This window comes from Callorhinus ursinus, unplaced genomic scaffold (assembly GCF_003265705.2).
Source record: "Callorhinus ursinus isolate GAN/ISIS: 27379988/994484 unplaced genomic scaffold, GSC_fseal_2.0 scaffold5, whole genome shotgun sequence".
NCBI lineage: Eukaryota > Metazoa > Chordata > Mammalia > Carnivora > Otariidae > Callorhinus > Callorhinus ursinus.
The window spans coordinates 12,631,753-12,658,829 of record NW_027397067.1 but is presented as its reverse complement, the minus strand read 5'-3'; the positions used below and the strand labels follow the sequence as shown (position 1 = coordinate 12,658,829).

The 27,077-nt window shown below is 37.8% G+C and overlaps 1 protein-coding gene across 1 annotated transcript in view; it reads right to left on the bottom strand.

The window, feature by feature from the left end:
• RAB2A (RAB2A, member RAS oncogene family) overlaps positions 1–27,077 on the bottom strand; it is an 89,752-nt gene that overhangs the window by 31,512 nt on the left and 31,163 nt on the right. The window contains exons 2-5 of the mRNA XM_025870633.2: positions 25,692–25,763; positions 17,066–17,133; positions 7,810–7,892; positions 7,307–7,399 (exon numbers count right to left, since the gene is read on the bottom strand). Coding sequence (XP_025726418.1) covers positions 7,307–7,399; positions 7,810–7,892; positions 17,066–17,133; positions 25,692–25,763 — 316 coding nt within the window. The remainder of the gene's footprint in view (positions 1–7,306; positions 7,400–7,809; positions 7,893–17,065; positions 17,134–25,691; positions 25,764–27,077) is intronic.

The following is a 27,077-nucleotide window of genomic DNA, read 5'->3' as shown; positions in this document are numbered from 1 at the left end:
TAATATCTTGAATACAATTCTATATTATTCCTTTATTACTGGCTATTTCTTCCTACTGGAAGATGCTCATACCCACGACTGTATTTTACCTTTTTTTCATTTACTGTATATTGTGGATCATTTTCCCATTATGCAATCTTTTACAATACTATTTTTACTGAGCATAAAGAATGGTGGTATTTTATGCAAACTGACATCACACAAATTAGGGATAAAACAAAACAAAGATGTTAAAGTCTTATTCACCTAGTGTTAAGTTATATCACCGTTTCAACTTTACAAAATTCACCAGGAATTGGACACCTTTAAAGCTGGCTGACCAGAGAAGCTCTCAGTTATGTTTACAAAATTGTCACTTAGCTCATTATCAGTAACTGTTGTTTATGTAATTGAAACTTTTGAGTGATTTTGTAACTTTCACAGTTGTTATACTTTAAAAATAATTTACAATTTATAAAAATTCATCTAAGCATTTAGTGGTGCAAGTGCTCAAAAAACATTCCTAAAATTCTGAAATGTTAGAAAGTCTGATATACAATATTACGAAGGGAACCACAAGAACGTGATATGCTGTTTAGATGCCCATGCTATGAAATACTAGTGGTAAGATGAGAACAAAAAGGAAGACAAACTAAGTTTACAAATACTATAGCACAGGTAGGGATAATATGCCCAACTATAATCTGAGGGCCTCCTGTGTGCCAAGCCCTATCCTGTATCTGGGGACAGACTACTCAGCAAAATAGACAAAAATCCCAAACCGCCACAGGCCTCAAAGAGCTTATATTCTAGTAGGAATAAAAAATGGGGGAAAAACACTAGCAACAGTGATGTGGTAACATGCTCCTGGAATTCAGACCCCTTATCTGACAGTCATTCTTAAGGGAAAATTAGCTTTCAATTACACAAAATCTTCAAGAAAACACCTCTCCCCTTAAGTACCCTTTATCCTATTTTAAGCTTATGGCATATGTTATTTAAACAATACTGTATTTGGGAATAAAATTATTGTTTTCCATACCATTATCTCTGATTGCATTTGCAAATGTTATCTTAGCAAAGAGGGTTAAAGACTTGTACCTTTGAGGGACTATTCAAAACAAAAAAAAAGGAAGTAACAATTTAGGATGCATGATCTTTTTTTTTTTTTTATCACACCCTTCTTTACTTCGGTTGTTTCTTCAGTTTTCCAGGCATAAATAAAACATTTAAACTGTTTTCATTACTTAATTATCCTTCTTTCCTAAACCATTCTCTTAATTCACACCCCCTTTTTGTTTAAGGTTTATATTATAATCCTTGACTATTTAAGAATTTTTCATCTTTGTAGACTCTGCTTCCTATTTCTTGTATAACCAATTTAAAATGCCATAGTAAGAAAAATCTGTATCATCTGTCACTCTGACTAGGTCACTGCCCTTCTCAAATCCCTTCACTGGCTCCTTACTGCTTAATGCATCTAATTCAAAAATTGCCTATTCCCTGTTTCCACGTCTACCCCAATTCACCTCATCTAATAATAATCACCTCATTTATCTCTGTTCATTCCCATTCACTCTTTGCATGTCATACATTCTTTGTTCCATTCTCCTAGTTTCTTCCTTAAAATGTCTTTCCATAGCTACTATATATACTCTTATAAGGGCCACCCACCTACAATCATTAGAAATACCTCTTGTATATAATATGCTTTTTCTTTTCTACATTTAGACTGTAAGCTCCTCATGGGCAGGAACAAAATTTAAGCCATCAGTAAGTTGCCACCCACCATGTCTGAGACACAAGGAAAACACTGGTAAGATTAAAAGTATGAAAATTCTCTTTATTCTCCAAATATTCTCCTCTTATTATTTCACACATCACCACTGAATGGTAGTATGAATACTTCTATATCACAAAGACTAAAGTTGCCCTACAATAGTCTTAATCTTAAAAGCTTTGAGATCATTTAAACGAGGAAGGAATAACCATGAAAGGCATTGAGCAAAGGCCAAGATGATAGATATTTCCAGTTACAAAGAAGTGATCAATAATTTGCCTTTTACAATTGAAATATCACTTAAGTAAATATTTTCTCTTATCAGCAAACCTTGATTTCTATTAAAATAACTCTTTCTAAAATTAAACCTATACAGTAAAATGCTATTTGCATTCTTACTATTTTTACAGCTTTATTGCAGTCTAATTGACATAAAAGAAACTGCACATTTAATATAAAATGATGAGTTTGACATGTTTACCTATGAAGCCATTCGCCTCCCACAGGTTTCCTCATACCCCATTGTAATCCATCCTTTCCTCCCACTCCCTTAGGTAACTAATGATCTGCTTTCTGCATTTTCCAGGATTTTATATAAATGGAATCACTTGATATGTCTTCATTTTTGTCTGGGTTTTTTCACTCAGCATAATTATTTTGAGATTCATCCATTTTGTTGCACATATCAATAGCTCATTCTTCTTTATTGCTGAGTGGTATTCCATTGTATGACTATATCACAATTTACCCATTCACTTATTATTTGAAATGTGGGTTGGTTTCCCACTTTTGGGCTATTACAAATAAAGCTGGTAGAATATTTGTGAATAATTCTGTGTGTGGCCCTATGAAAACATGTTTATATTAGATAAATATCTAGGAATGGAATGCCTAGGTAGTACGTTAGATGTTTACTTTCTAAAAAAACCATCAAATTGTTTTGCGATGTGGTTCTATCATTTTACATTCCTAAAAGCAGTATAAGGGTTTCAGTTCTACATCCTTGCCAACACTCGGTATGTTAATCTTTTTAATTTTAGCTATTTTAATGAATACGTAATGGTATATATATCAGTGAGGTTTTATTTTTTTTAAAGATTTTATTTATTTGCGTGAGAGAGTGACAGAGAGAGAGAGAAAACATGAGCGGAGGGGAGGGGCAGAGGGAGAAGCAGACTCCCCGTTGAAAAGGGAGCCTGATGAGGTGCTCGATCTGGGGACTCCAGAATCATGACCTGAGCCAAAGGCAGACACTCAACCAAGTGAGCCAGCTAGGTGCCCCATCATTGAGGTTTTATCTGCATTTCCTTCAGGATTAGTGGTGTTAAATATTTTTATGTGCTTACTTGCCAACAATACATATCTTCTTTAATAGAGTGCTGGTTCAGATTTTTGCTCATTTAAAAAAACTGGGTTATCTTTTTATTAATGAATTGTACCAATTCTTCATATTAGATACAAACATTTTGTCAGATATAGGTTTTATGTTATAATATTTTCTCCTAGTCTGTAGCTTCTCTTTCATTTTTGAAACTTTTTTTGGGGGGGGGGCGTCTGGGTGGCTCAGTTGTTAGGCATCTGCCTTCGGCTGAAGTCATAATCCCAGGGTCGTGGGATCAAGCCCCACATGGTGCTCCCTGCTCAGTGGGAAGCCTGCTTCTCTCTCTCCCACTCCCTCTGCTTGTGTTCCCTCTCCGCTGTGTCTGTCAAATAAATAAATAAAATCTTAAAAAAAATGAAAAAATAAAACCTTTAAATAAAAAAAAAAGAAACTTTTTTTTTTAAGAGCAAAAATGTTCAGTTTTGTTGAATTTGAAACTTGAACAACATGGGTTTCAACTGCAAGGGTCCATTTACGTGTGAATTTTTTTCAGTAAATATAGTATGGTACAGGGGAATGCCTGTGTGGCTCAGCTGGTCAAGTGTCTGACTCTTGATTTTGGCTCAAGTCATGATCTCCAGGTTGTGAGACTGAGCCCTGCATAAGGCTCCATACTGGGTGTGGAGCCTGCTTAGGACTCTCTCTCTCTCCCTCTGCCCCTCCCCTAAATTAGAGTATAGTACTGCAAATGTATTTTTTCTCCCTTATGATGTTCTTAGTAACATTTTCTTTTCTCTAGCTTACTTTATTGTAAGAATACAATATATATAAGACATACAAAATATGTGTTAATCAACTATTTGCTCTCCGGTTTCTAGTCAACAGTAGCCTATTAGCAGTTAAGTTTTTGGGGAATCAAAGTTACATGCAAATTTCTGACTGTGTGTTGTTCGAGGGTCAAGTATACAATTGTTTTATCTCCCTTTTATGCCTTTCTTCTGTCCCATTTAAAAAACGTTTGACACATCAACAAAACTAAAAGGCAATCAATGGAATGGGAGAAGATATTTGCAATGACATATCAGATAAAGGGCTAGTCTCTAAAGTCTACAAAGAACTTACCAAACTCAACACCCAAAAAATAAACAATCCAGTTACAAAATAGGCAGAAGACATAAACAGACATTTCTCAAAAGAGGGCATACAAATGGCTAACAGACACATGAAAATATGTTCAACATCACCCATCATCAGGGAAATACAAATTAAAACCACAATGAGGGGGTGCCTGGGTGGCTCAGTCAGTTAAGTGCCTGCCTTCAGCTCAGGTCATGGTCTCAAGCCCCATGTTGGGCTCCCTGCTCAGCAGATCTGCTTTTCCCTCTCCCCACTGCTCTCTCTCTCAAATAAATACAGAAAATCTTAAAAAAAAAAAAAAAAAAAAAAAAAAGAAAAGAAAACCAAAAGCGCAGCAATGAAATACCACCTCACACTGGTCAGAATGGCTAAAATTAACTCAGGAAATAATGGATGTTGGTGAGGATGCAGAGAAAGCGGAACCCTCTCACGCTGTTGGTGAGAATGCAAACTGGTACAGTCACTCTGGAAATCAGTATGGAGGTTCCTCAAAAAGTTAAAAATAGAACTACCCTATGACCCAGCAATTATACTACTAGATGATTTGAAGGGGCATATGCACCCCAATGTTTATAGCAGCAATGTCCACAATAGCCAAAATATGGAAAGAGCCCAGATGTTCTCGATGGATGAATGGATAAAGAAAATATGGTATATATGTATATACACACAAAATAGAATATTACTCAGCGTCAAAAAGAATGAAATCTTGCCATTTTGCAAAATGTGGACGGAACTAGAGGGCATTATGGTAAGTGAAATAAGTCAGCCAAAAACCAAATACCATATGATTTCACTTGTGGGGAATTTAAGAAACAAAATAGGTGAACACAGGGGGAGGAAAGGAAAAATAAAGTAAGATAAAAACAGGGAGGCAAGCCATAAGGGACTCCTGACTACAGGGAACTGAGGGTAGCTGGACCGGAGGTGGGTGGGGGGATGGGGTAAATGGGGGATGGGCATTAAGGAGGACCCTTGTAATGAGCACTGGGTATTATATGCAAGTGATGAATCACTAAATTCTACCACTGAAACTAATACTACACTGTATGTTAACTAACTTGAATTTAAACAAAATCTTGAAAGGAAAAAAAAATGTTTGACAAAACCAGAGTCACTAAAATTGTTTTCCTCTAGAATTTTTAAATATTTTTATTTCTTACATTTAGGTCCATGATTCACTTCAAGTTAACTTTTGTATATGGTGTGAGGTAAGGGTCAAGGTTCATTTTTTTGATACGTGGCTATTCAATTGTTCCAGCACCATTTGATGAAAAGATTATCCTCTCCCCACTGAACTGCCCTGGCACCTTTGTCAAAAAATTAACTGACTGTGTGTGTGTGTATGAATATACTTCTGGACTTCTCTATGTCTATCTATGCCAAAACTGATTACAGTACCTTATAATAAATCTTGAAATCAGTATAGTGAAACCAATAAATCCCCCAACTTTGGCTATTCTATGACCTTTGCATTTTCATACAAATTTTAAAAACAGCTTGTTAATTTCTACCTCCTTAAAAAAAGCCTAAAGAATTCTGATTGGGATTACAATGAATCTTTAGGTCAATTTGGGAAGACCTGCCATCTTAAAAATATTTAGTTTCCCAATCAATGAATACCCTATATCCTTCCATTAATTCAGGGTTTTTTTTGTTTTTGTTTTTTTTTTTTTGACTGAAGGATTCTACAGTTAAGAAAGTAGTCATCTCACATAGGGAGTTTAGGAAGACCATGGTAACTACAGCTTACAGCTGGGGGATCAAATAGCTGTGAAAAAAATACTTTCTTAAAAATTATTTAGGGATTATTTATTTATTTTTAAAGATTTTATTTACTTGAGAGAGAGGGAGCAAGAGAGAGAGAAAGCAAGCATGAGCTGGGGGGAGGGGCAGAAGGAGAAGGAGAAGCAGGCTCTCCACTGAGCAGGGAGCCGGATGCAGAACTCGATCCCAGGACCCCGGGATCATGACCAGAAACGAAGGCAGACGCTTAACCGACTGAACCACCCAGGTGCCCCAGGGATTATTTATTTTTTATTGAGATATAACTGACATATAACACTGTGTAAGTTTAAGGTGTACAATGTGTTGATTTGATACATTTACATAACACAATATGATTACCACCAAAGGGGGTCTGCTTCTCCCTCTCCCACCTCCATCACATCACATAATTATTCCATTTTGTAGTGAGAAACATCTTTGTACATATTATGCTTTTCTTTTTCGTACTGGGACTATAAGGTCCTCATGGGGAACAACTAATTTTAAGTCATCAGTAAGATGTTACTCACCATGTTTCACACAAGGAAAACACTGGTAAGATAAAAGTACGAACATTTAAAAGTGCCAATTTTATTTGTTGCCACTGTAATTTTCAACTAAAATTAGTGAAAAAGTTTCCTACAATCTTTAAAGTTTAGAGAAACTATGGCCAAAAAACTCTTTTCCCATGTACTATTATTTTAAATGTAGAGCACAGGGACATTCATTGCAAATAATGCTCTCAGGAGTTATAAGATGAAATAAGATTAAAACAAAAAACCAACATTAGAATGACACTAATGTAAAGCCTTACTACTAAACAATATTAAAAGTATTTCAGAACTTTAAGTGGAAATAAACCTGAATAAGAGATGTACTGCATGAACTCATAATTCACATTAAGTCATAAAAAAGAGAAAAAGTATTTCTCTGAGTTCTGCACACATATTTCAACTGTGAAGTATTTAAAGTAATTTGGACAATATTTAACAGTGACCCATCCTCCAAATAAATCAGTGGGTTTCCTTTCAATTACTAATCAGATGAACTTCCTTCAGATTATTCTTTCAAGTTTACCTTCCAACAAAAACTATTTCTTACAATAATAATGATGATGATGATGATGACAATAATGATTTCCAACAAAGCTTATTATCCATATTTTAAAAACCAAAAGAAACATCTTAGGATTTTCAAAATTTTGTAATTTAAGAAACCAGTAACTTACATTTGGACAAATGTGTAAGATAAGCAGTTACTGCATAAACACCTATCCACAGTCTTCATTATTAATACAAAAAGCTTTAAATTAGTCTTTTTACCTTTTATTTCCAATAAGCATAATGACCATGTTGGAATTGGAATGCTGGCGGGCATCCTCTAACCAGGTTGTCAAGTGGTTGAATGTATCTCTCCTAAATACAAAAGAAAATTTGATCACTATTCTCAAAGTGTTTCCCCTAGTAGTGTACAATGAACAGTATACATTCCATTAAAGGTAACTATTTTTAGCCGTATACACTTATGTAATGAGAAACAGATCTCAAGTACAGTATCTGGAAATTAAATGTAACCTCGCTTTGGAAAATTCCAGTGTATAAACAATATTACCAAATTGATTAACTTGGGGGTGCTTATTTATATAAGAAAACAATTTCGTTGCAGATCTCTGTAGTAAATTTAAATTTATTTAAAGACACACAAGTTTTAAAGTCAGATAGCCAGGGAATAAAGGCAAAACCATACTTTTATAACTGGCAGTCATGTTTATTTAAAGAAAGTCTCTGCATTGACCAAATGAACAGATACATTTCCAAGTTCTCACCTTGTAATATCATACACTAGTAAAGCCCCTGCTGCACCTCTGTAATATGACCTCGTGATGGAACGAAAGGACTCTTGCCCTGCCTGTGAGGAAAGAAAAGGTTGAGAGTTTTCTTTAATAAAAACTGTCATCTACATTTTCTTTTTATTCATATATAGAATATGGGCAGGTAGGGAATGAGCGTGTAAAGGAAAAGAAAACTTCACCAGTCTCTGGAAAGAGTCACAAAATACCACTATTGCTCAAAGTCAACCAGACGCACATGCACCCCCCACCCCCCCAACAAGACCTCTAAACCTTTTTTGGCAATCCCTGACAACCCAATTTACTGAATGGCTTCACAATACATGAATCATTATTAGGACACAGAATGGACTCCTAGCAACTAAGCTCTGAAGACAAATTTGAAAGGAAGCAAATAACCCAGAGCCTCACATTTGAATTCAATAACCCACTCCCTGGGGCAGCTGTTGACACTAGAATAAATAAAGTCCATTGTAAATAAATGATGAATGACATCTTTACGCCCACCATCTGCTGGTGTAAAGGTTGTTGGAAGGCCAAGGATGCAGATTTTATCAGTTATATCATAAACTGCAGTGAGCTTTCAACAGTCATCAGATGGAATTCTTTGAGCAATCATTTTATTATGAAAAACAGAAAATGGTTCTGAATTTAATTTATGTATTTCTTTCTCCACACGTAATCAATTTCCTCTGTATGTGATATATAATGCTTGTCAAAAGGCAACAGGATGTAGAAGTCATCTTTATATCCACTTGTGAAAACAGACTTCAGAGATCATGCAAAATTAGTTAATTTCTCTCTTTTACTGGTGGCACTAATGTTCTGGTTTTTAAGAAGGCTGGTGAGGAATATCCATACTGCCTCTGAGTTTAAAATTGAGACGGCTCTTATCAAAAATACTTTTGCGTTTTTAATCACTTTTCTACTTTTGAGAAAAAAATATGTAAATTAAGTAAACACAAAGCCAGTTTTCACAATTTTTGTATTCAAATCCACTAACCTGGAAAATATTCATGTTTGGATGCTGAGTTTTGATCTTTCAGTGTAACTACTAAGCCCTTCCACCCCTCAGAATTCACACAGACAGTTCAAGTTCTGCCTTGTTCTAACACTCCACACTGTAATTCCTTGTTCTTCTTGGCCCTCGCAACATACCCCCTCCCTCCCATGCTCCCCCCCACCCAGTGCCTAGCACTGGGGGAGGCACACAGCAGGCATGCACAGAAAGCCTTTCCAATGAAAGAATGAATCCTAATGTCTTAATCAAGTGCACAAAATGGTCATTACTCCATCCCACCTAAATAAGTGGACATCAGTAAAAACTAACATGTTAAGATACAGTAAAAAGAACTTCTCTTAAGTGGAAACTAAAGATTAGGCCCTCTCTTGGTAACTTGCAAGCAATTCTGGCACTTCGAATAATGTCTTATACTAAACTGAAAACTGAGAAAGCCATCACACAAAAGAACTGTACAAATAACCAACTCATTTCATAGTTTGAGGTTAAAACATTAGATGATACTAGTTGGAAGCACGAAATTTCATTAAAATTATTTTTGTATAATTTATTGAGATGTAATCTTTCCAAAAAAGTTCTTTTAATGAATCCAAGTTCAAAAAATAAGCATTATGGGAATTTCTTTTTTTAACTGCTTAGCACGGGAAAACTAAGGACTACATTTTTAGGAGATTTATCTCACTGGGAATTACATATGCCAACTAAAGAGTCTTGGTAATACAAAAAAGGTAATTTTTTCTTTAGTTAGTGATCAGGTTTGAAGCTCTAAATATTGAGAAAAGGCAAAAGTCCTTTAAAACAATCTTGCAGGGGCGCCTGGGTGGCTCAGACGGTTAAGCGTCTGCCTTCGGCTCAGGTCATGATTCCGGGGTCCTGGGATCAAGCCCCACATCGGGCTCCCCGCTCAGCGTGGAGTCTGCTTCTCCCTTGCCCTCTGCTGTTCCCCCTGCTTGTGCTCTGTCAAAAATAAATAAAATCTTTAAAAATAAAATAAAAAAATAAAACAATCTTGCAGGGACATTCTGTGAGATGAGTTAAAATGAATACACTGTCAAGAGGAACACTACTGTAAGATTTAAAACTTCAGTGTTTATAGCTCAGATAAAAAAGTAGTAGAAGGGAAAACATTTTTATTATTTCTTTTTAATATTTTATTTATTTGTCAGAGAGAGAGAGCGCGCACAAGCAGGGGGAGCAGCAAGCAGAGGGAGAAGCGGGCTCTCCGCTGAGCAAGGAGCCCAATGCGGAACTCGATCCCAGGACCCTGGGATCACGACCTGAGCTGAAGGCAGATGCTTAACCGACTGAGCCACCCAGGTGTCCCGGGAAAACAGATTTTTAAAAAGGAGAACAGCACATGTCTATACACCATTCTCATTCTTCCTGTATTGTTTTACCAAGAACATGTTACAATATGAAAATACTGCATATAATGGATCACTTTATACTGAATCCATTCAATCTGGTTTTGCCTACCATTACAAATTAAGCAAAAACTCGAGCAAACAAAAATCAAACATTCCAAGTAAGGTCTATGAACATAACCGTGCATCTTAAAGTCTATGATTACTTTAAAATAAGCAAAGATCAGTATTCAGAATAGTTTCTGAATTTTTGAGGCCTGCCTGGTAAGGAAGACACCCCACACATTGGCCTAGTCTCTCTGTTAATGGTATCGATAGCCTTGAAACAAATCTTGCCCAGTTAAGTCAACCTAACATGGGACTCGAACTCATGGCCCCAAGATCAAGAGTAGCATGCTCTACTGACTAAGCCAGCCAGGCACCCCTAGCCCATACCTTTAAAAGTGATTTCCAACTGCCAGATAAAGATCCCCCAACTTCACTTCCCCATTTGCCCGAGTCTTTCTGTTGCCAACAGTTATTTGTGGTAGCCTGGCTGGGAATTTAACTCCTCCTCTTCTCCTGTTACCTCCGTAACATACAACTTTACACAACAGTAAGCTACTGCTCAAATATTTCTAAATACCCTGGCTTTAAGTCTTAAGCTCTTGGGAATCTGCTCTCTATTTGTTTCTCTAGAACTTTATCTTCTTCTTCAATTAAAGTCTTGTTCATAAAGCCAGTCTGTTTTCCTGATATCCTGCTCATATTCTGAATATTCCTGCTTTTGGGCTTGTGTAACTCTGCCTGAAAAACTATTTTCCTCCACCTACCCAATTTCCCTTCTCCTTGAGGACCTGTTCAAACTCCCTGATTCTCTCACAAAGCTAGGAAGCTTGTCTACTACAGCCCGTAGTTACCCATTTCTTCTCACATACCTAAGAGCACTTCCATGTGATCATTTGGTTATATAAAAGGTAACACACTGCTCAAATGCTGGTCTTGTTTCCTCTTTAGTTCTCTCTGAGGGGAGCCTAACTCAGAATACTGAAGTATATACAGTAGGCACTCACATTATGTTTTCTTGACCGATCCCAAAGGGCCAATAAAGTTAGAAAATCGAGGTTTGTGAGAATCAGTATTACATAATACCTCTACTTTCATTGTTAATGATTTATCTAACAATTCCAGCTACAAAGAACCCAGCCAAGAACCAAAAAAAAGAAAAGGATTTCTAAGTAGCCAAATAAGTTGTCCAGTGCCCAAGAATAAAATCTCGGGCACTTTTTACTAAAGATTCAACTTAAAAATCTAGACCTGTAATCAAGGAACTGCTATCATTCAGGAAAAAAGATTTTGAAATGAACACACATGAACAAGACTTCTGTTTTGGATGACAATAACATTAGTAAAAGTCAAAGTGAGTTTTAGGCTGCCTGGGTCCACAGCAAGATAAAAAGTCAACCTGGACTATTGAAGTCTAGGCTTTCTAAGGGAGTCTCCTGCAGAAACAAAAATGTATCATCCTGAGAAGAGAAACAGGATTGTAAATATCTAGAAAGAACAGCGATGTTAAATTCTTTAAAAAATTAAGCATATTTACTTTGAAAAAGAGAGGATTTCAGATTCTTTTAACACTGCCGTATAAGAAACTGGAGACTACAGGTGGGAAGTAGACATTAGTGTAGAATGAAATGTCTTAAGATAGTTTCCCGTCCCTGTAGTTGTTCAAGAGAAGGCTGATGAATAGCTGCCGCAGGAGGCAAAAGCCTCTCCACTCCTGGGCTTGTGGGGCTGGGAGTGGAGAGGAGTGGCAAAGGTGGAACTGGGTCCTGGTGCTTGGTCCCAAGGCCCTTTCCCTGGTCGCACTGAATTCTGGTCAGCCATCCTTAGCACCTCACTGATATATAAAAACACTCATTGTTTGGGGGTAAGAAGTTGGGTATAAATGGATACATTTTACAAAGGACCAAAAAAATGCCTGTGATTTGCTGAGAAGGTACTTTCAGCATACAGGTTGCACACAAGTATTTTTATACAGTTCCAATGTCTCATTTGAGGGGGAAAATATTGGTAAATCTAAAATCTTTTGAGGGAAGTTGAGCAGAAACATGGACTTAAAACATCCATACTACAAATCTGGGGGGAGAGAATAAAATTTATTTGGATATACTAGGAAGGCAACTGAAGATCTAACAAAAAACAAAAAGAGGAGTAAGAATAAAAAAAGGCGGGTAAAGGCTGGATGAGGGTCTAAGAGTGAGAATGGACTTCTTAGGCCCTCGTTCCATCAGTCAAAGAGTAAGAACTGGGTGCAACTTGTTTTCTTCTTTGACTCACCCTGACAGAGACTAAGAATATCACACATTTGACTTTTGACCAAAGAAAAAAAGTTACACAGGGCCAAAGGAAAGTGCTTTATGGGAGGCACTGATAAACTGTTACCACTGCTTGCAGCAAGGCCTCTGGGGAGGATCTGCTGGCAACTATACTTATTATTTTCAAAGCAAAGCAAAGATGCTGGATGGTGGATGTGGCAATTTTGCAAGGAAAACTTTTTACTTTTTGTGAATGGAAATGGATATACAGTGGATGACAAACATCCCAAGATACTGGGACTTAGTCACTGGGGGAAAAAATCATTTCTTTAAGGCTGATGAAACAATAATATTTGGCAAATTTTTGTCGGAAGGATCCTAGGATGGTTTTGTAAATGTCCTGGGCCAGAAAAAGACATGATCCTTGCTACTAAAAATGTAGTTACCTATCCAAATGTACAGGCATTTGATGATATGGGAAACCGTGTTCCATTCAGATATAAAACTAAGTGTGGAACCAACCTTAATGTGTCAGATAATTGTCTATTAAAGAGTTTTGGAAGTTAGGTAAAAGTAAGAAGAAAACCAAGGACAATAAGAGGCAAACCTCTAAGGCAGAGACTCAAGAAGCAACTTTCAAGAGTAAGTAAACAGAGTTGTTTGAACATTCTTTAAAATCTGAAACAGGCTATTGTGTTCCTAGCACCCTCCATGTGAAAGCCCCAGAATTCTTTTTTGGGAGTCATGATGTCTTCAAAGGTACTAGTCTCTTTTAGATACAGAGGAGAAAAGACTTCCTCTGCCTTTACAGAGGAAGTGTGAACAAGGTTTTTTTTTCTTTTCTATTTCCCTTTCATACTGGTCTGAAATAAGTAATTACTACAGATTTCTTCTGAAAGATCACTGCAGTATAAAATAACCAACTCATAAAAAAGGCAGGACTAGTTAATCTATAAAAGAAACAACTGGGGGAATGAATGACTTGTTCAAGTTTCAAAAATTGGAGGGCAGGGGATTAAGAGAACACCTTAAGGATAGAAGAATGAATACACTAGAATAAACTACAATGAAGTGGTTTGTGCCTCTAATGTCACATACTTTTCATTACAATATCAATCTTCCCTCTGGAACTATGTACTTTAGTAATGATGTATCTTTTTTTTTTTTAAAAGATTTTTATTTATTTATTTGACAGAGAGAGACACAGTGAGAGAAGGAACATAAGCAGGGGGGTGGGAGGAGGGAGAAGCAGGCTCCCTGCTGAATAAGGAGCCTGATGCAGGACTCTGCAGGACTCGACCCAGGACCCTGGGATCATGACCTGAGCCGAAGGCAGACACTCAACGACTGAGCCACCCAGGCGCCCCAGTAATGATGTCTCTTGAACATATCCAATGATCCTACCAGCTGCTTAGAATGAGATGCTTTTACTCATTCATTCAATAAAATCTACCAAACATTTTATTAGTCAACAATCTATGAATGTAAGACAAAGCTGAGTACAATAGAGATGGTCCTTTCCCTCACGCTTATTCTGAGGAGAGTAAACAAACAACTGTAGTAACAGCAAGGTCAGAGCTCCAACAAAAATATGCATAAAATACTATGGGGAGACTCAGCTAACCCATGGGTGTCAGAAAGGCTCCACAACAGTTGACATCTGAGCTAGTCTTAAATGGAAAAAGGGAGTAAAATACTTTGAGCAAAGCAGTATTCATGCACAGTACAAGGTATGAAAACCGTGTTTATTATAGAATAGCAAGTAGTCTGGTTCACACTACACTGTGCTGGCTGGTTTATTAGGTAAAAAAGCAACCTAGCTTATGCCAAACAATCAGTTCTGAAAAAGAAGAGTAAACTCTTTTAATATAGAAGTAGAAAATACTTCCTTTTGGCTGGAGAGCATTAATTTTAAATCTCTAGGAAGGAATGGACTTTGCATATTTCATTTTTCTCTTTTCCATGCAGTTCTGAAATCATGTTGCCTGAGAGAATATAAATCAAAAAGGTTATGAGACACTACAGGCTCAGGGTCAGGGGGGACCCTAAGACACCATAAAAGCATAAATTTCCACTTAAAAAGAAGAGGTAAGAAACCACAAGAACCTAGAGTCCAATGTATAACTCTGGCACAGAGCAAGATAGAGATGTAGGGTTTTCCATTTCAGGGACGATTATGTGATACGTAGAAAGTGTAAGGAAACCTCAGTCACACGACAGCCTGCAGCAACTTTCTTGGTCTTCTTGAGAATCAAGTCTGTGAGACTGAATATTCTCCAAGGTTGCTTCCTTCAGTAATTATTATAGGTGACAGCTAAGAAACCAAGACTGAGTGACAAGAGAAAACAAAACAAACAAACCAAAAAAACAGGGGTATATAATGATAAAATTCCCCATATTTTTAAAAATTTATTTATTTTTTAGATTTTATTTATTTCTTTGACAGAGAGAGAGAGAGATCACAAGGGGTGGGGGCAGAGGGAGAGGGAGAAGCAGGCTCCTGGCCGAGCAGGGAGACTGATGTGGGGCTCGATCCCAGGACTTTGGGATCATGACCTGAGCCGAAGGCACCCAGGCGCCCCAAAATTCCCATATTTTATATTTCACTTACTAGTTTAGAGAATATGCTCTTTGTCCTAACAGGTGACCCTTTTTGATTTTTCTCAACTGGGGACCCGTGAAGAATTAAGTCTTAATTGCCCTACAGCAGTGGTTCTTAAAGTGTGATCCCAGGACCCCTCGGAGTCCCCGACTCTTTAAGGGTCCACGAGGTCCTCTGTTTCCCAACTACCTATTTGTGTGAGGGTGTATTTTCTTCTGCACTCCAACTAAACACACCTAAGACTCAAGGAAGAAGCAGACATGAGAATCCAAGCTGTTTTCTATTAGGTAGACAGTGAAGAGATTTTTCAAAATGTAACAAAACAACACTTCTCACTAGAAAAATAAAGTTTTGTTTTCGAAAAACAGTCAATTTTTTGTTTTGGAAAAACATAGTCAATTCCCATAAAAACTGCTTTGCTTATCCTAACATATGAGTTTATTACGCTTATTTTTTAAAAGATTTTGTTTATTTGAGAGAGAGAGAACGAGCACGAGTGTGCACGGCAAGGGGGGGGAGGGGCAGAGTGAGAGGGGGGCAGCAGATTCCCCGCTGAGCAGGGAGCCCGACGAGGGACTCGATGCCAGAACCCTGGGGTCATGATCGGAGCTGAAGGCAGATGCTTAACTGACTGAGCCACCCAGACGCCTCATTATGGTTATTTTTAAATGTCTGCACTGGGCAGGGAGGCTGCTTGAGATTCTCTCTCCCTCCTCCTCTAGCCTTTCTCCCTATCCCTCTCTAAAAAAAAAAAAGTTTCTCAATTTTGATTTCTACTATGGTAAATACCGATAGCTATAAGGCACATAAGCAAAGGCCCTTTGGGGTCCTCAATTTTGAAAAGCATAAAGAAAGGGATTCTGAGAACAAAAAGTTTGAGAACCACTACCTTAAGGCATCCATTGTATGTAATAAAGTAACTTCTCTTTTATGCATTTAAGTTGGGAGAATAGAGAAAACAGTCACTCAAATCCTGTTCTGTGGTTCAGATGACAAACTGTTATCAGAAGCCATAGTGCATGGGAGCACCTGGGTGGCTCAGTTAAGCGGCTGCCTTTGGCTCAGGTTCTGATCCTAGGATCCCAGACTGAGCCCCGCATCAGGCTCCCTGCTCAGCGGGGAGCCTGCCTCTCCCTCTCCTACTGCCCCCTGGCTTGTGCTCTATCCAAAAAAAAAAAAAAAAAAAAAAAAAAAAGCCATACAGCATGGCATGGAATGGAACAGGCACTCAGTGACTGTAAGTGCGAGAAGCAAGGTGGCTTCAAGCGGTTGGGACTAAATCAAACTTTTATTTTTATTTTTAATTTTTTAAAAAAAATTTTATTTGACACACAGAGAGAGAGAGAGAGAGAGAGAGAGAGTGCGAGCACACGTGTGCACAGGCAGGGGGAGCAGTAGGCAGGCAGCAGGCAGAGGGAGAGAAGAAGCAGGCTCCTGACTGAGCTGAGAGCCCAATGTGGGACTCAATCCCAGGATCCCGGGATCATGACCTAAGCCGAAGGCAGACACTTAACCAACTGAGCCACCCAGGCGCCTCTCAAACTTTTATTTTTAAATCAAACGTTTAATATTAACAAACTGTCAGATCAAGTGACTCTACAGGGTTTACATTCGTTATTTTATCTCATACGTGTACTTTAAATATGCTGCTGCTTTATTTTCTTAAAAACATAGTTTCTAGAGCATTTCCACTTAGACCACGTAGCCTGGGCATTTGTTCAGATATGTTCACTACCACCCAACATCTGCGGTACACCTGTTGAAAAACGCTGCATAAGAAAACCGTATCTTTTCTGGCACCACATTTCATCTCATGACTGTAGGGGTGTTGGTATCCAACAAACCATAACAGGCATAAAATGACATTAAAACAAAACAAAACAAAACATATACTGTACTTTCACAAAACAACTTTATTGAGGGCATACAATGTATTTACTATACTTACCGTATCCCATATCTGAAGTTTTATCTGTTTCCCATCAATAGTTATCATTCGAGCACCAAACTCTACACCTGAACAGACAAAAAATGATTTGTTACACAAACTAGAGGGACTATATTTCACATTTAAGGATTTTTAAAAAAGAATGTCTATTCCCAGGACATACTATGCCAGGTGATACATAGATGAACTTTAACAATATATCGCTCCTACCCTTAGAAAACATAATCTAAGGCAGAGGTGCTAAAAAGCGTAAGGTAAAGACACAATTATATTCAAGTCTAGTACAGTTAGAAAACAAACTGTGGTCTTCCTGTTTCACAGGCTCAATAATATAAAAACAACTAGAAATGAGATTCAAGAACCATAATTATTAGTGACAAACACTAAAATTTCTTAAAAACTATTAATGTGGTATAAAAATCACTGAAAGGGATAAATGCACTTCAATACCAGTTTTGGTTCCCAGTGTGGGTTATCAACCAGAAAAGAAATCTCCAAATCTACCCAGTGGAGATAACCACTGTTTAAACATACTTCCAAACATTGCTCCATAGGTAGCATATTCTGTGTATACACACAGAAGTGTACATTTATATAAATGGGAGCATATAAATGCTGTTCTGCAACTTGCTTTTCAGTCAATAACATAAACATTATTCCATATCACAAATCTCATTACACATCAATAAATATATAAAACTATGCCATTATCTTTGATGGCTGCATAATAAGCCAACTTTACTGAGTTGGTACTCTATTGCTACAAATTCAGGTCATTCCCAAATTTTCACTACGTAGTTAAAATGGAAATGAACTTTCTGCATACTTTTTTCAGCCAATGATTATGATTTTAGGCAAATTACAAGAAACAATTGTAGGTCAAAGGGAGTACATACTTTACACTTATAAGTTAACTACTTAGGCTTTTTTCCTTCATTTATCATCTTTTTTTGAAAGCACTCAGGCAATCATCAAAACAGGAGGAGGCGAAGAGGATAATTTCAGAACAGCACACAGCTGTGAAGGAGATTCTGAAAGAAGTCTATCACTTATATTACACCAAGTCATTACTGCTTCAAGTGTGCTCTATCAGTATTTAGATCAGAGTCAGGGTGAAGGGAAGACACACATGGTCCTCAGAAACCAGATGTCATCCTGGCAGAAAAACAGCTTCTAGTTGCCCAGGGAAGGGCATACTGCCCAGTGTCAGAATTCCATTTCAGCAACTCCTGTAATTCCCCCAACCATGATCAGGAGGATGGGACAGGCAGGGAATTTGTCCTTTCATGATATGTAACTTGAAGGTTTTAGTCTACATTTTAATACTGATTCCATCCTAGGGACGTAGTCAATACCACAAAACGAATGGTATGTTTCTCAGCCTCAGAAATAAAGAAAAAGTAGAGAGGCCCAGGAGTCATGATGTACTAGAATGAAAAATGCAAAATTCCAAAATTATGCAATATAAAACCATTTTTTATATCTACCTAACTATATATTCATTACAAATACATGTAAATATACACATACATATATTCATATGTATTCTGTGCTGCAGGGTGGGAGACACACAAAACAACCACCCATCAGCTTACCATTAATGACATGAAAATGAGAGTAGCTGAGGGGAGAAACCACTGGCTAAATATTATACAAATGTTCTTTGAGGTGTCAGTATTTAAAAGGAATGTACTAATATACAAAATTCTACATAGCTAGACATTTAACTAAGTGGGAGCCTTTTCATGACTCTATTGTTTCTGGCCACAAACGAGAGAGAAATCCTGTTTTTCCTTTCATTGTCATAGGCGAGCTTTTAACCATAATCCGAAAATGCATTGTTCACCGGGATTAAGGATTTCTTCAACCCAATGCACAATGTCAAATTTGACAAACAACAACAACAACAAAAAACAACTAAAAACTAGAAATAGACCCTTGGACTGATACCAAGGTTGGACAGGCAATGCAAGCAAGGGCAAGCAGATGCTCCTTCTCGGGAACTGACATCTTGAGCACAGGGATGCAGATATGACAAGTGACCGGCATGCATTCTGTCCTAGCAGATGAAAGGCACAGAAAAGCTCCTGCTTCCTGGCCCCTCACATGCTTCATTCCTGCCCACTCCCAAGTCCAAGGCTTCTCTCTTCTGTAGGTTCTATATAAAACTCCAGGTATTCTAATATATATCCCCTTTTGCTTAGCTTAGCCACAATTGCATTTTGGGACATTTATCTCTTTATTCAAAGTAATAAAGGTTGTTTGAAACAAAACAAAAACCGAATCTGATTTCAACTTCAGAACCGTAACTCTTTCTCATTTACCTACTTTAACTGGGCTCAATGCGGGTTTTACCTTTGTAGTCTATGTGCCAAAAGAAAATACTGAAACCTAAATGTCCTGTAAGACTTGGTAACACACAAAAAACTGAAAATCTTATTTCTCTTCTGCATTATTAAAATTTTTTAATCTTTTTCCTTAAGTATATACATATGCTTGAGAATCCCATTTTCCCTATCTTTTTCTCAAGGGATAAACCATCATCCTCTATGCCCTTGAGGCTCTCTTCCCAGATACATTTTCAATTAACAGCCAATTTGGCTGCCAGAGAAATTGTCTGTGGAGCCAAATGCAAGAAGGCCTCATTTACCTGACATTGTTAGGGAGCGATTCTGATTTTTTCAGATATGTTATTCACTTGCAACCTTCCAGAACAAAATACTCTGAATGTAAATACATATACTTTTTACCTCTCTCTAGATTATCATCCTTACATGGTAAGAATTTGAAACCTTGCAGAGTAACCATTTATTGAGCATTCAATGATCGATACCTACTAACTGTGGGACCTTGGGCAAATTGTTAAATCTCTTCTGTGTGACAGTTTTCTTATCTGTAAAATGGTATTAATGATACCCATCTCCGAAGATTTTTTTCAAGATTAAAATGGTTATTACACACAAAAACACAACAGTGTTTGGCATACAGTAAATACTCAGTATGTGTAAGCTATTATTATTATTCCATACTGTACACCAAAATTTCTAAACCACCACTCACATAAACTAATGATGACAGCCTGTTTGAGAAAGAGCCACCTATTGGAGCCAGATGATTGTGGGGCTGCCAAAGCAGAGAGCAGAGGTAGACCAGCAAGAGAACATATGGACTTGTTCCAGGACCTAGACGTTACAGGGGTTCAAAACAGGGACTTGTGGGAAGAAGGCTTTATTCCCCTAATTCTGGAAACAAGAGGAAAACGAGATATTAAAGAGTAATTCCCCTAATTTTCTATGAAAAATGAACAGCACATGCCATACTTAAAGGTAATCCACTAGAGGAATTCAAATTACAGAGAAAATGATTATAATGCCCTCAACTTATAAATTATTCTAGAGATTTTGGTCACAAATTACAAGAACAAGACTAAAAGGTGCAAATGTTAGCTAAAGAAAAAATTATGACTTACAGATATGACCAGGCTACCCAGAGCATGCAAACTAAGTAAACAAAAATAATGGTGGAAAAAAACCCTCTATCCACAATAGTAACGAAATCTATAAAATACCAAAATAAACTTAAAAAAAGCACAAGGCCTGTATGAAGAAAATTATAAAACTTTACCAAAGGGCATTAAAAAAGTTGGAAGAAATGAAAACACATGTGTATATAAACAGGTGATCTTAATATACTAAAAAACGTAAACTGTCTCCAAATTAACCCATAAATAAAATTCTTCTCAACCTTTAAAAGCCTCACTAGAAATTTTGCAATTTGGCAAACTGAGACTAAATTTCATTTGGAAGAACAAATTCACAAGAATGATCAAGAGAACTTAGAAAAGGAAAAATGCCCATCACAAATTAAGTATACTACAGTTACTATAAATATCACTGTGATATTTTCTCATGAAATAGAGGGGAAAAAAAAAAACCCAAAACAAAAAGAAAAACCCCTAAACATAAATGGAATAGATTTGAGAGCACCCTAACAAGCTTGCTTACATATGGAGATTTAGCATAGGATAGAGGTAATAGTTCAAACAGGAAAGAAAGATGGCTTATTTAATTAACGGTATGGGGCCACATGTTATACATGGATTAAAGAAAATCATATACATGGCCATATACCAGATAGGTACAAATTTATAGTATTCGAAGAATAATTAAGAGAATATTATACAACTTTTGTATTGGGGAGCCTTCCTTAATAAGACCTGAAAGATATAAAGAAAAACATCAAAGGATCTAACAAAACGAAAAACTAGTACTAGAAGGGGCAAAGATAAAAACAGGCAATTCAAAGAGAAAAGACATAGAAGTAGTTCTTAAACATACAAAAAATGCTCAGCCTCACTAAAATTTCAGGAACTGGGAAGTAAAAAAAACCACTTTTCTCTCTCCATTTTACAGAGTAATAACACAGAAGCAGCAGCGAAGGGCAAGGACAAACAGAAACAGGTACTTTTTTCAGTACTCCGGTGGAGGGAGTGCACCCAGAACAGCTTTGTGTGTTTGTTTATGAATACATTTTAAAATTCTAGAAGGCGACATACACACCAGTGGATCCTGGAGGGCCAAAGGCAAGTCATACGGGGAATTTAACTTTCTCTGGATTTTTAATAATGTTTTCATAATAACCACACCCTGTCAAGAAAATACATTTACATTTTATTATTCAGGTAACATAGACTTTGTGAGATCTAAATTAGATGTTCACAGGTCCTCTAAGCTACCTTCCTAGTTCTTGGCAATGTTGTTTTAGGTAACTAGAGTTATCTGAGAAAATTGAATCCCAAATAAATGAGGTGTTTTTAACTGATTTGTGGGAAGCCAGATACCAGAAATAATGCTTTGATTCTACCACCTTTCCCCACAATGACTACTCTCAGTCATTTCTTATAGGATGCCTAGTTTAAGGACGTGGGGGAGATAGGCAGGAAGATGGCATCAACATATAAATGGCCTGGCCTCTAGATCAGTGTTTGTCAAACTGTCCATTAGTAGGTAGTCAAATAAATGTAGTGGGAATTAGTGGGCTGTAACTAGAATTATCTCTATACAATGTAATTAAACACCATTAAACAAATGCACCCATCAAGAACTGTAATGTATTTAAATGTTACTTTATGCAGCTTTCTACCCAGACAGAGTGTATATTCTAAATTTAGAAAACATTTATAGAGTCTTTGTATGTACCAGGCCCTGGAGATACAGCAATGAACAAAACAGATAACTCTGCTATCATGAACTTCACTTTTACACTGGAGGGAGACAATATACACTTATAATCACTTATGTAAAAAGTTAAGGAGAAAAACAAATCTAGGCGAGAGGATGGATATGAGGGTGTGTGTGTGCATACAGGTACACTTGCGAAGAGGTAGCAGGAAAAAAATCAGGAGCTATTTGGATCACGTTAAGTGATCATCTGAGAGAAAGGAGAATGTTGAGGCAGCAGTTGGATATGTACACATGGGGAGGAGAGAGCCTAGTTGGAGTGAATTCAAAAAAGAATGAGCGGAGGAGAAAAACGAGAGATAGAAAATACAAACAATTCTTTCTAAGGACTTTTGCTGAAAGGGAACAAAAGGACTGAAAGCTGGAAAAGATAAGTCATGAAAAATGACAATCAAAAAAGGAAAAATGAATGACACCTAGGAGAAAAAAGAACTGCTGAAGCAGTGTTCTTGAGCAGGCCTCGGCTAGCAACTCCTAGTTCATCCAGGTAGCAAGGAAAAGGTGGCGTTTATGGGCCCAACACAGGTAGGCAGGTCTACGTGGTGATGGAGACCTGTGAAAATGCTCCTCTGCTTGCCTCTATTTTCTGAAATAGAGACCAAAGTTATTATATGAGAGAAAGAAAGGTGCTGCACGCTTCAAGAGCAAGAAGGTCTAACACAGTTGTACAGGACAGTGGAAAATGAATGGACTGGAAATAAAGTGTAATTGTCAAGCTGTTGGAAGTCAGCGTCTAAGAAATTAACAGGACATTAGTTAGCATGGCTCTGTGTTTTTCTCGAAGCAGGATGGAGTGGGTAGTCAGATTTTACCTATGGGTTAGCCACAAGAATGTAATGAAGCAAAGGAGGGGGCAGGGGATTGAGGGTACATGCAGGAGTGATTAGAATGACTTGATTACAGTGGCTAGAATTAAAGCTGGGTAAGGAGGGAAGCAGGACCACCAGAGCGGTGAGAGTAGAAAGACAGTAGGATCAATGGATCCTAGGATTGATGGCCCAAATAAATCGTTAGCAACCAGAGGGTGTGAGTTGGAAGGATGGGAGAACAGTCAAAAGGCCAGATGCATGAAACTGAGATTCTGGAGTGCTTCCAGATACTGGTAATGAACAGGTCCTGGGCGTGACTAAGGGAGTGAGTAGCTGAGGCAGAGGGGAAGCAAGATCACAGGAGGAGAGGAAGTAAAGCAACTGAGAGGCCAGGATGTGTGTGGGGGGGCATGGGGGGGTGCACTCACATGTATGCATAAGTCAACAATATAAAACCAATTCCTAGCTGGGTAATCAATATTTAAAAGCCACTGCTCCAGTGCTTCTCAAACTTTTCATATGAATCAGAGATCCTGCTCAAATGCAATATCTGACTCCGTAGACTCTTTAACAAGCTCCCACAGAATACTGATGCCGCTGATCAGTGCAATAGTGCTTGAACACACCTTCTGAGTAGCAAGGCTCTAGTCTAGACCTTCAGTGTAACTGGATCCAGGATGCTATTTGTAAACTGCTTCTTTGATTCCTACGTTAACAATTCTCACCGAGACAACAGTCAAAGGTAAGGGGTATTTCATAGACTCATCCTTGTCTTTTACTTTCTCTGCTCCCCTGTTTAATAATTCTTAGTCATGACCCGACCTTAGCTTTTTCACCTTCTTCTATTCATCAGATAAAAGGAAAGTATGCAGCAGAATCAAGATAATGTCTTATGCCTATTTTCAGCAAACATTCCAATGTTCCTTTAAAACAAGTACATGCCACTAACCTGAAAAATAAATTGCCATGATGGGTGTCATAAGGTATATAGCAGTCAGGGTCCAACCAGAAAAACAGAAACCATATTTAAATATTTAAAACAGAGGGAATTTAATGTAGGGAGTTAGTTACAGGAAAGAAAGAGCTAAGAAGCTCAAAGAAGGGATGGTGGAGAAGCCGAGAGATTAACACCAGCAGGAAAGTGCTACCATCCCAAGGCTGGGGGAACAGAGAATCCAGGGTTGGCAGACCTTAGAAGCCAGACCATCAGTGGGCCTGTCACCACCAGAGATTGGGGCTAGAGTCTTGGAGGACATAAAGTTAATCCAGGCAGACAGAGAAAAGAAGACGCTTGGCTTCCCTTTGCTTTTAGCCTCCAACCTCCCAAAGCCTCCCACCAGCAAACCCAGAGGGAAGCCAGCTGGTACAGCTGCGGGAGTTACAGTTCCAAACAACCCCCTTTGGTCTACCTCCTCTCTCTCCACAGGTACAGGCCTTGCCGATTTCTGACAGAAGGCTTAAGCCCATCCTCTCCTAAGGTGCCCTAACACCTTAGAAATGTATACGAAAACTTCACGAAAATGGAGACACTTTTGGTGAGTTCCCTATATTAAAACCAACTGAGTCAGGCCTAAGAGACCGCTACCCAGGTTTAGACCATCTGGGCAAAGAGCGGATTCTACACAAAACTGAGCTCACTGAAGTTAAACTATGAAATGAAATAAGGACCAGCATGAAACAATAGTACCTGTTTTACCCTTCATTACTGTATATACTTAAAACTAGCAAAATTAAAATGGAATCTGAATATTCTCATTGATAGTAGCCACTTGGGAAAAGATTTCCATATATCCACAAAGTACATGTGGCTTGGCTGAAAATTATTAATTCATCTAATAATTTGATTAACAAACTCTATGCTTGATTTGATATTCTAAAAATACACAGGACATGAGAATCAACTTGCTTTTAAGGATGATTTAAAGATATCTGTAGAAAATAAGCAGTCACCAGCTGAGAAGATACACCAAGCTATCAGTTATAAAATCAAAGTAGATTTCAGTCTAACAGTTACTGGTAACTGTTTGCAACTTAGGACACTAAAAATGCCTGCTGGCAGTTTTTCTCAATTAGTAATTATAGGTAAACCTAGAGCAACTACCATGTTGCCAGGCACTGTTCCAATGCTTCACATTTATTGCTCACAATAATTTTGTGAGATTGGTACCACTATTATTCTCATTTTACAGATAAAAGAAACTGAGGCATGGAATGGTAATGTGGCTTACCCAGCTAGTTAGTTGCACAGCCTTGATTTGAATCCTGGCAAGCTGGTCTAGTCTCTGATCATACCCCTATGCTATATTGTTTTGCAATCATTTGTTTAACTGTTAAATACAATCAAAATCTTAAAATATTTATGTCTTCCTGCTGTTTTCTGACCACTTTTACAAAGTTGGATAATATTTTTACCATACTCACATATTTTTAAAAAGTGATGGAACGAAACTGCACAGCAACAAATCTAGTTCATGGATTCTTTTTGATTCATCATCAATAGAATGGACCCCCTTTAGCACATTCCATTTCTACTACCCAAAACTTCTGAATGTTTCTCATCTGTTGTATAAAACTTACCGATAGTCAGGTCATGCACTGGCTGAAACCTCTTGTCTGTAAACTGTAGCAATAAGCATGATTTACCAACACCTGAAAGTTAAAAAAATATATTATGAGACAAGACTCACAAAAATTAAGAAACACTTTACGAAAGCACATAGAAAAGAGGCAGCTAGGGTTTCTGGTGCTCTGTGAACAATCTAACCAGAAGTTCTCGGTGCTCTGATTTCCTGGGAAATTATGGGATTGATTCAGGTGGAAGGTGTTAACCAATCTAAAACACCTTTTCATCCTTCGTTACTCATTCGACATTTTAACCTGAAAGATAAAACTGGCAAGAACTCTTAGGAGACAACCAAGCAGGTCCCCCTAGTAGCCCATACCACAGTACTCTCGTAATTAAGGGTTCATGCCTTTGTTTTGTTGTGTAGTAGTGAAAGTATTTAAAAACAAAGTAATCTCTTTTTGTAGTTTATCTTACCTTCCTACAACCAACCAACCAACCAAATTGGCAGTTAAACGTGTGGGATCTACTTTGCTCTATCTTCTGGCTAATTCATTTCAGGATCAGCTCTAACCGTTTTTGGTTTTTTTTTTTTTTTAAGATTTTATCTGAGAGAGAGAGAGAGAGAGAGAGAGAGAGAGAGAGAGCAGGAGCAGGGGGAGTGGGAGAGGGAGAAGCAGCCTTCCTGGCGAGCAGGGAGCCCAACGCGGGGCTCGATCCCAGGACCCTGGGATCATGACCTGAGCCAAAGGCAGACGCTTAACCGACTGAGCCACCCAGGCGCCCCCAGGATCAACTCTAATCTGAATTGCATCCCTTCACTCTATCACCAAATTTCACTTCACTAAGATCGTGAATAACTTCCACAGTCCGAATTAAAGATAAATTTTCTGTATTCATCCTACTCATCCTCTGAGAACTGGTTACTGAATACCACACCATCTTCCTACTCATTTTCAGGCCCTTACCTTCACACTAAACCAACTCTGCTTACTTGAGAGCATCCTGTGCTTCGTTCATTCTTGCACTCAAAAGGCTTTACTGAAATGCTAACTGTGCTTTGCACTTGGGACCAAGACACAATCATGTGGAATGTTACCTTCCTTACGGTCAAGTACAGGTAGAAAAATTAAACATTACGAATGACAAATAACCTATATGAACTGTAATTTAATTGTAGTAACTGCCATTTGAAAGAAGAGAGGACTATGAGGAAGAGTAACAAGATTAATTTAGACTGAAGGGCTGGAGGTCTTTTTGAAGAAGTGACACTGAAACTAAGCTGTTCAAGGTCTCCTAGATTATAAACTCAATGAGAGAAGGATGATGAATATCTTGCTGTCTTATGGCAGAGATAAGGCAATTAATGATTTTGCTGAATGACTGGCCCTAGTGTCAAA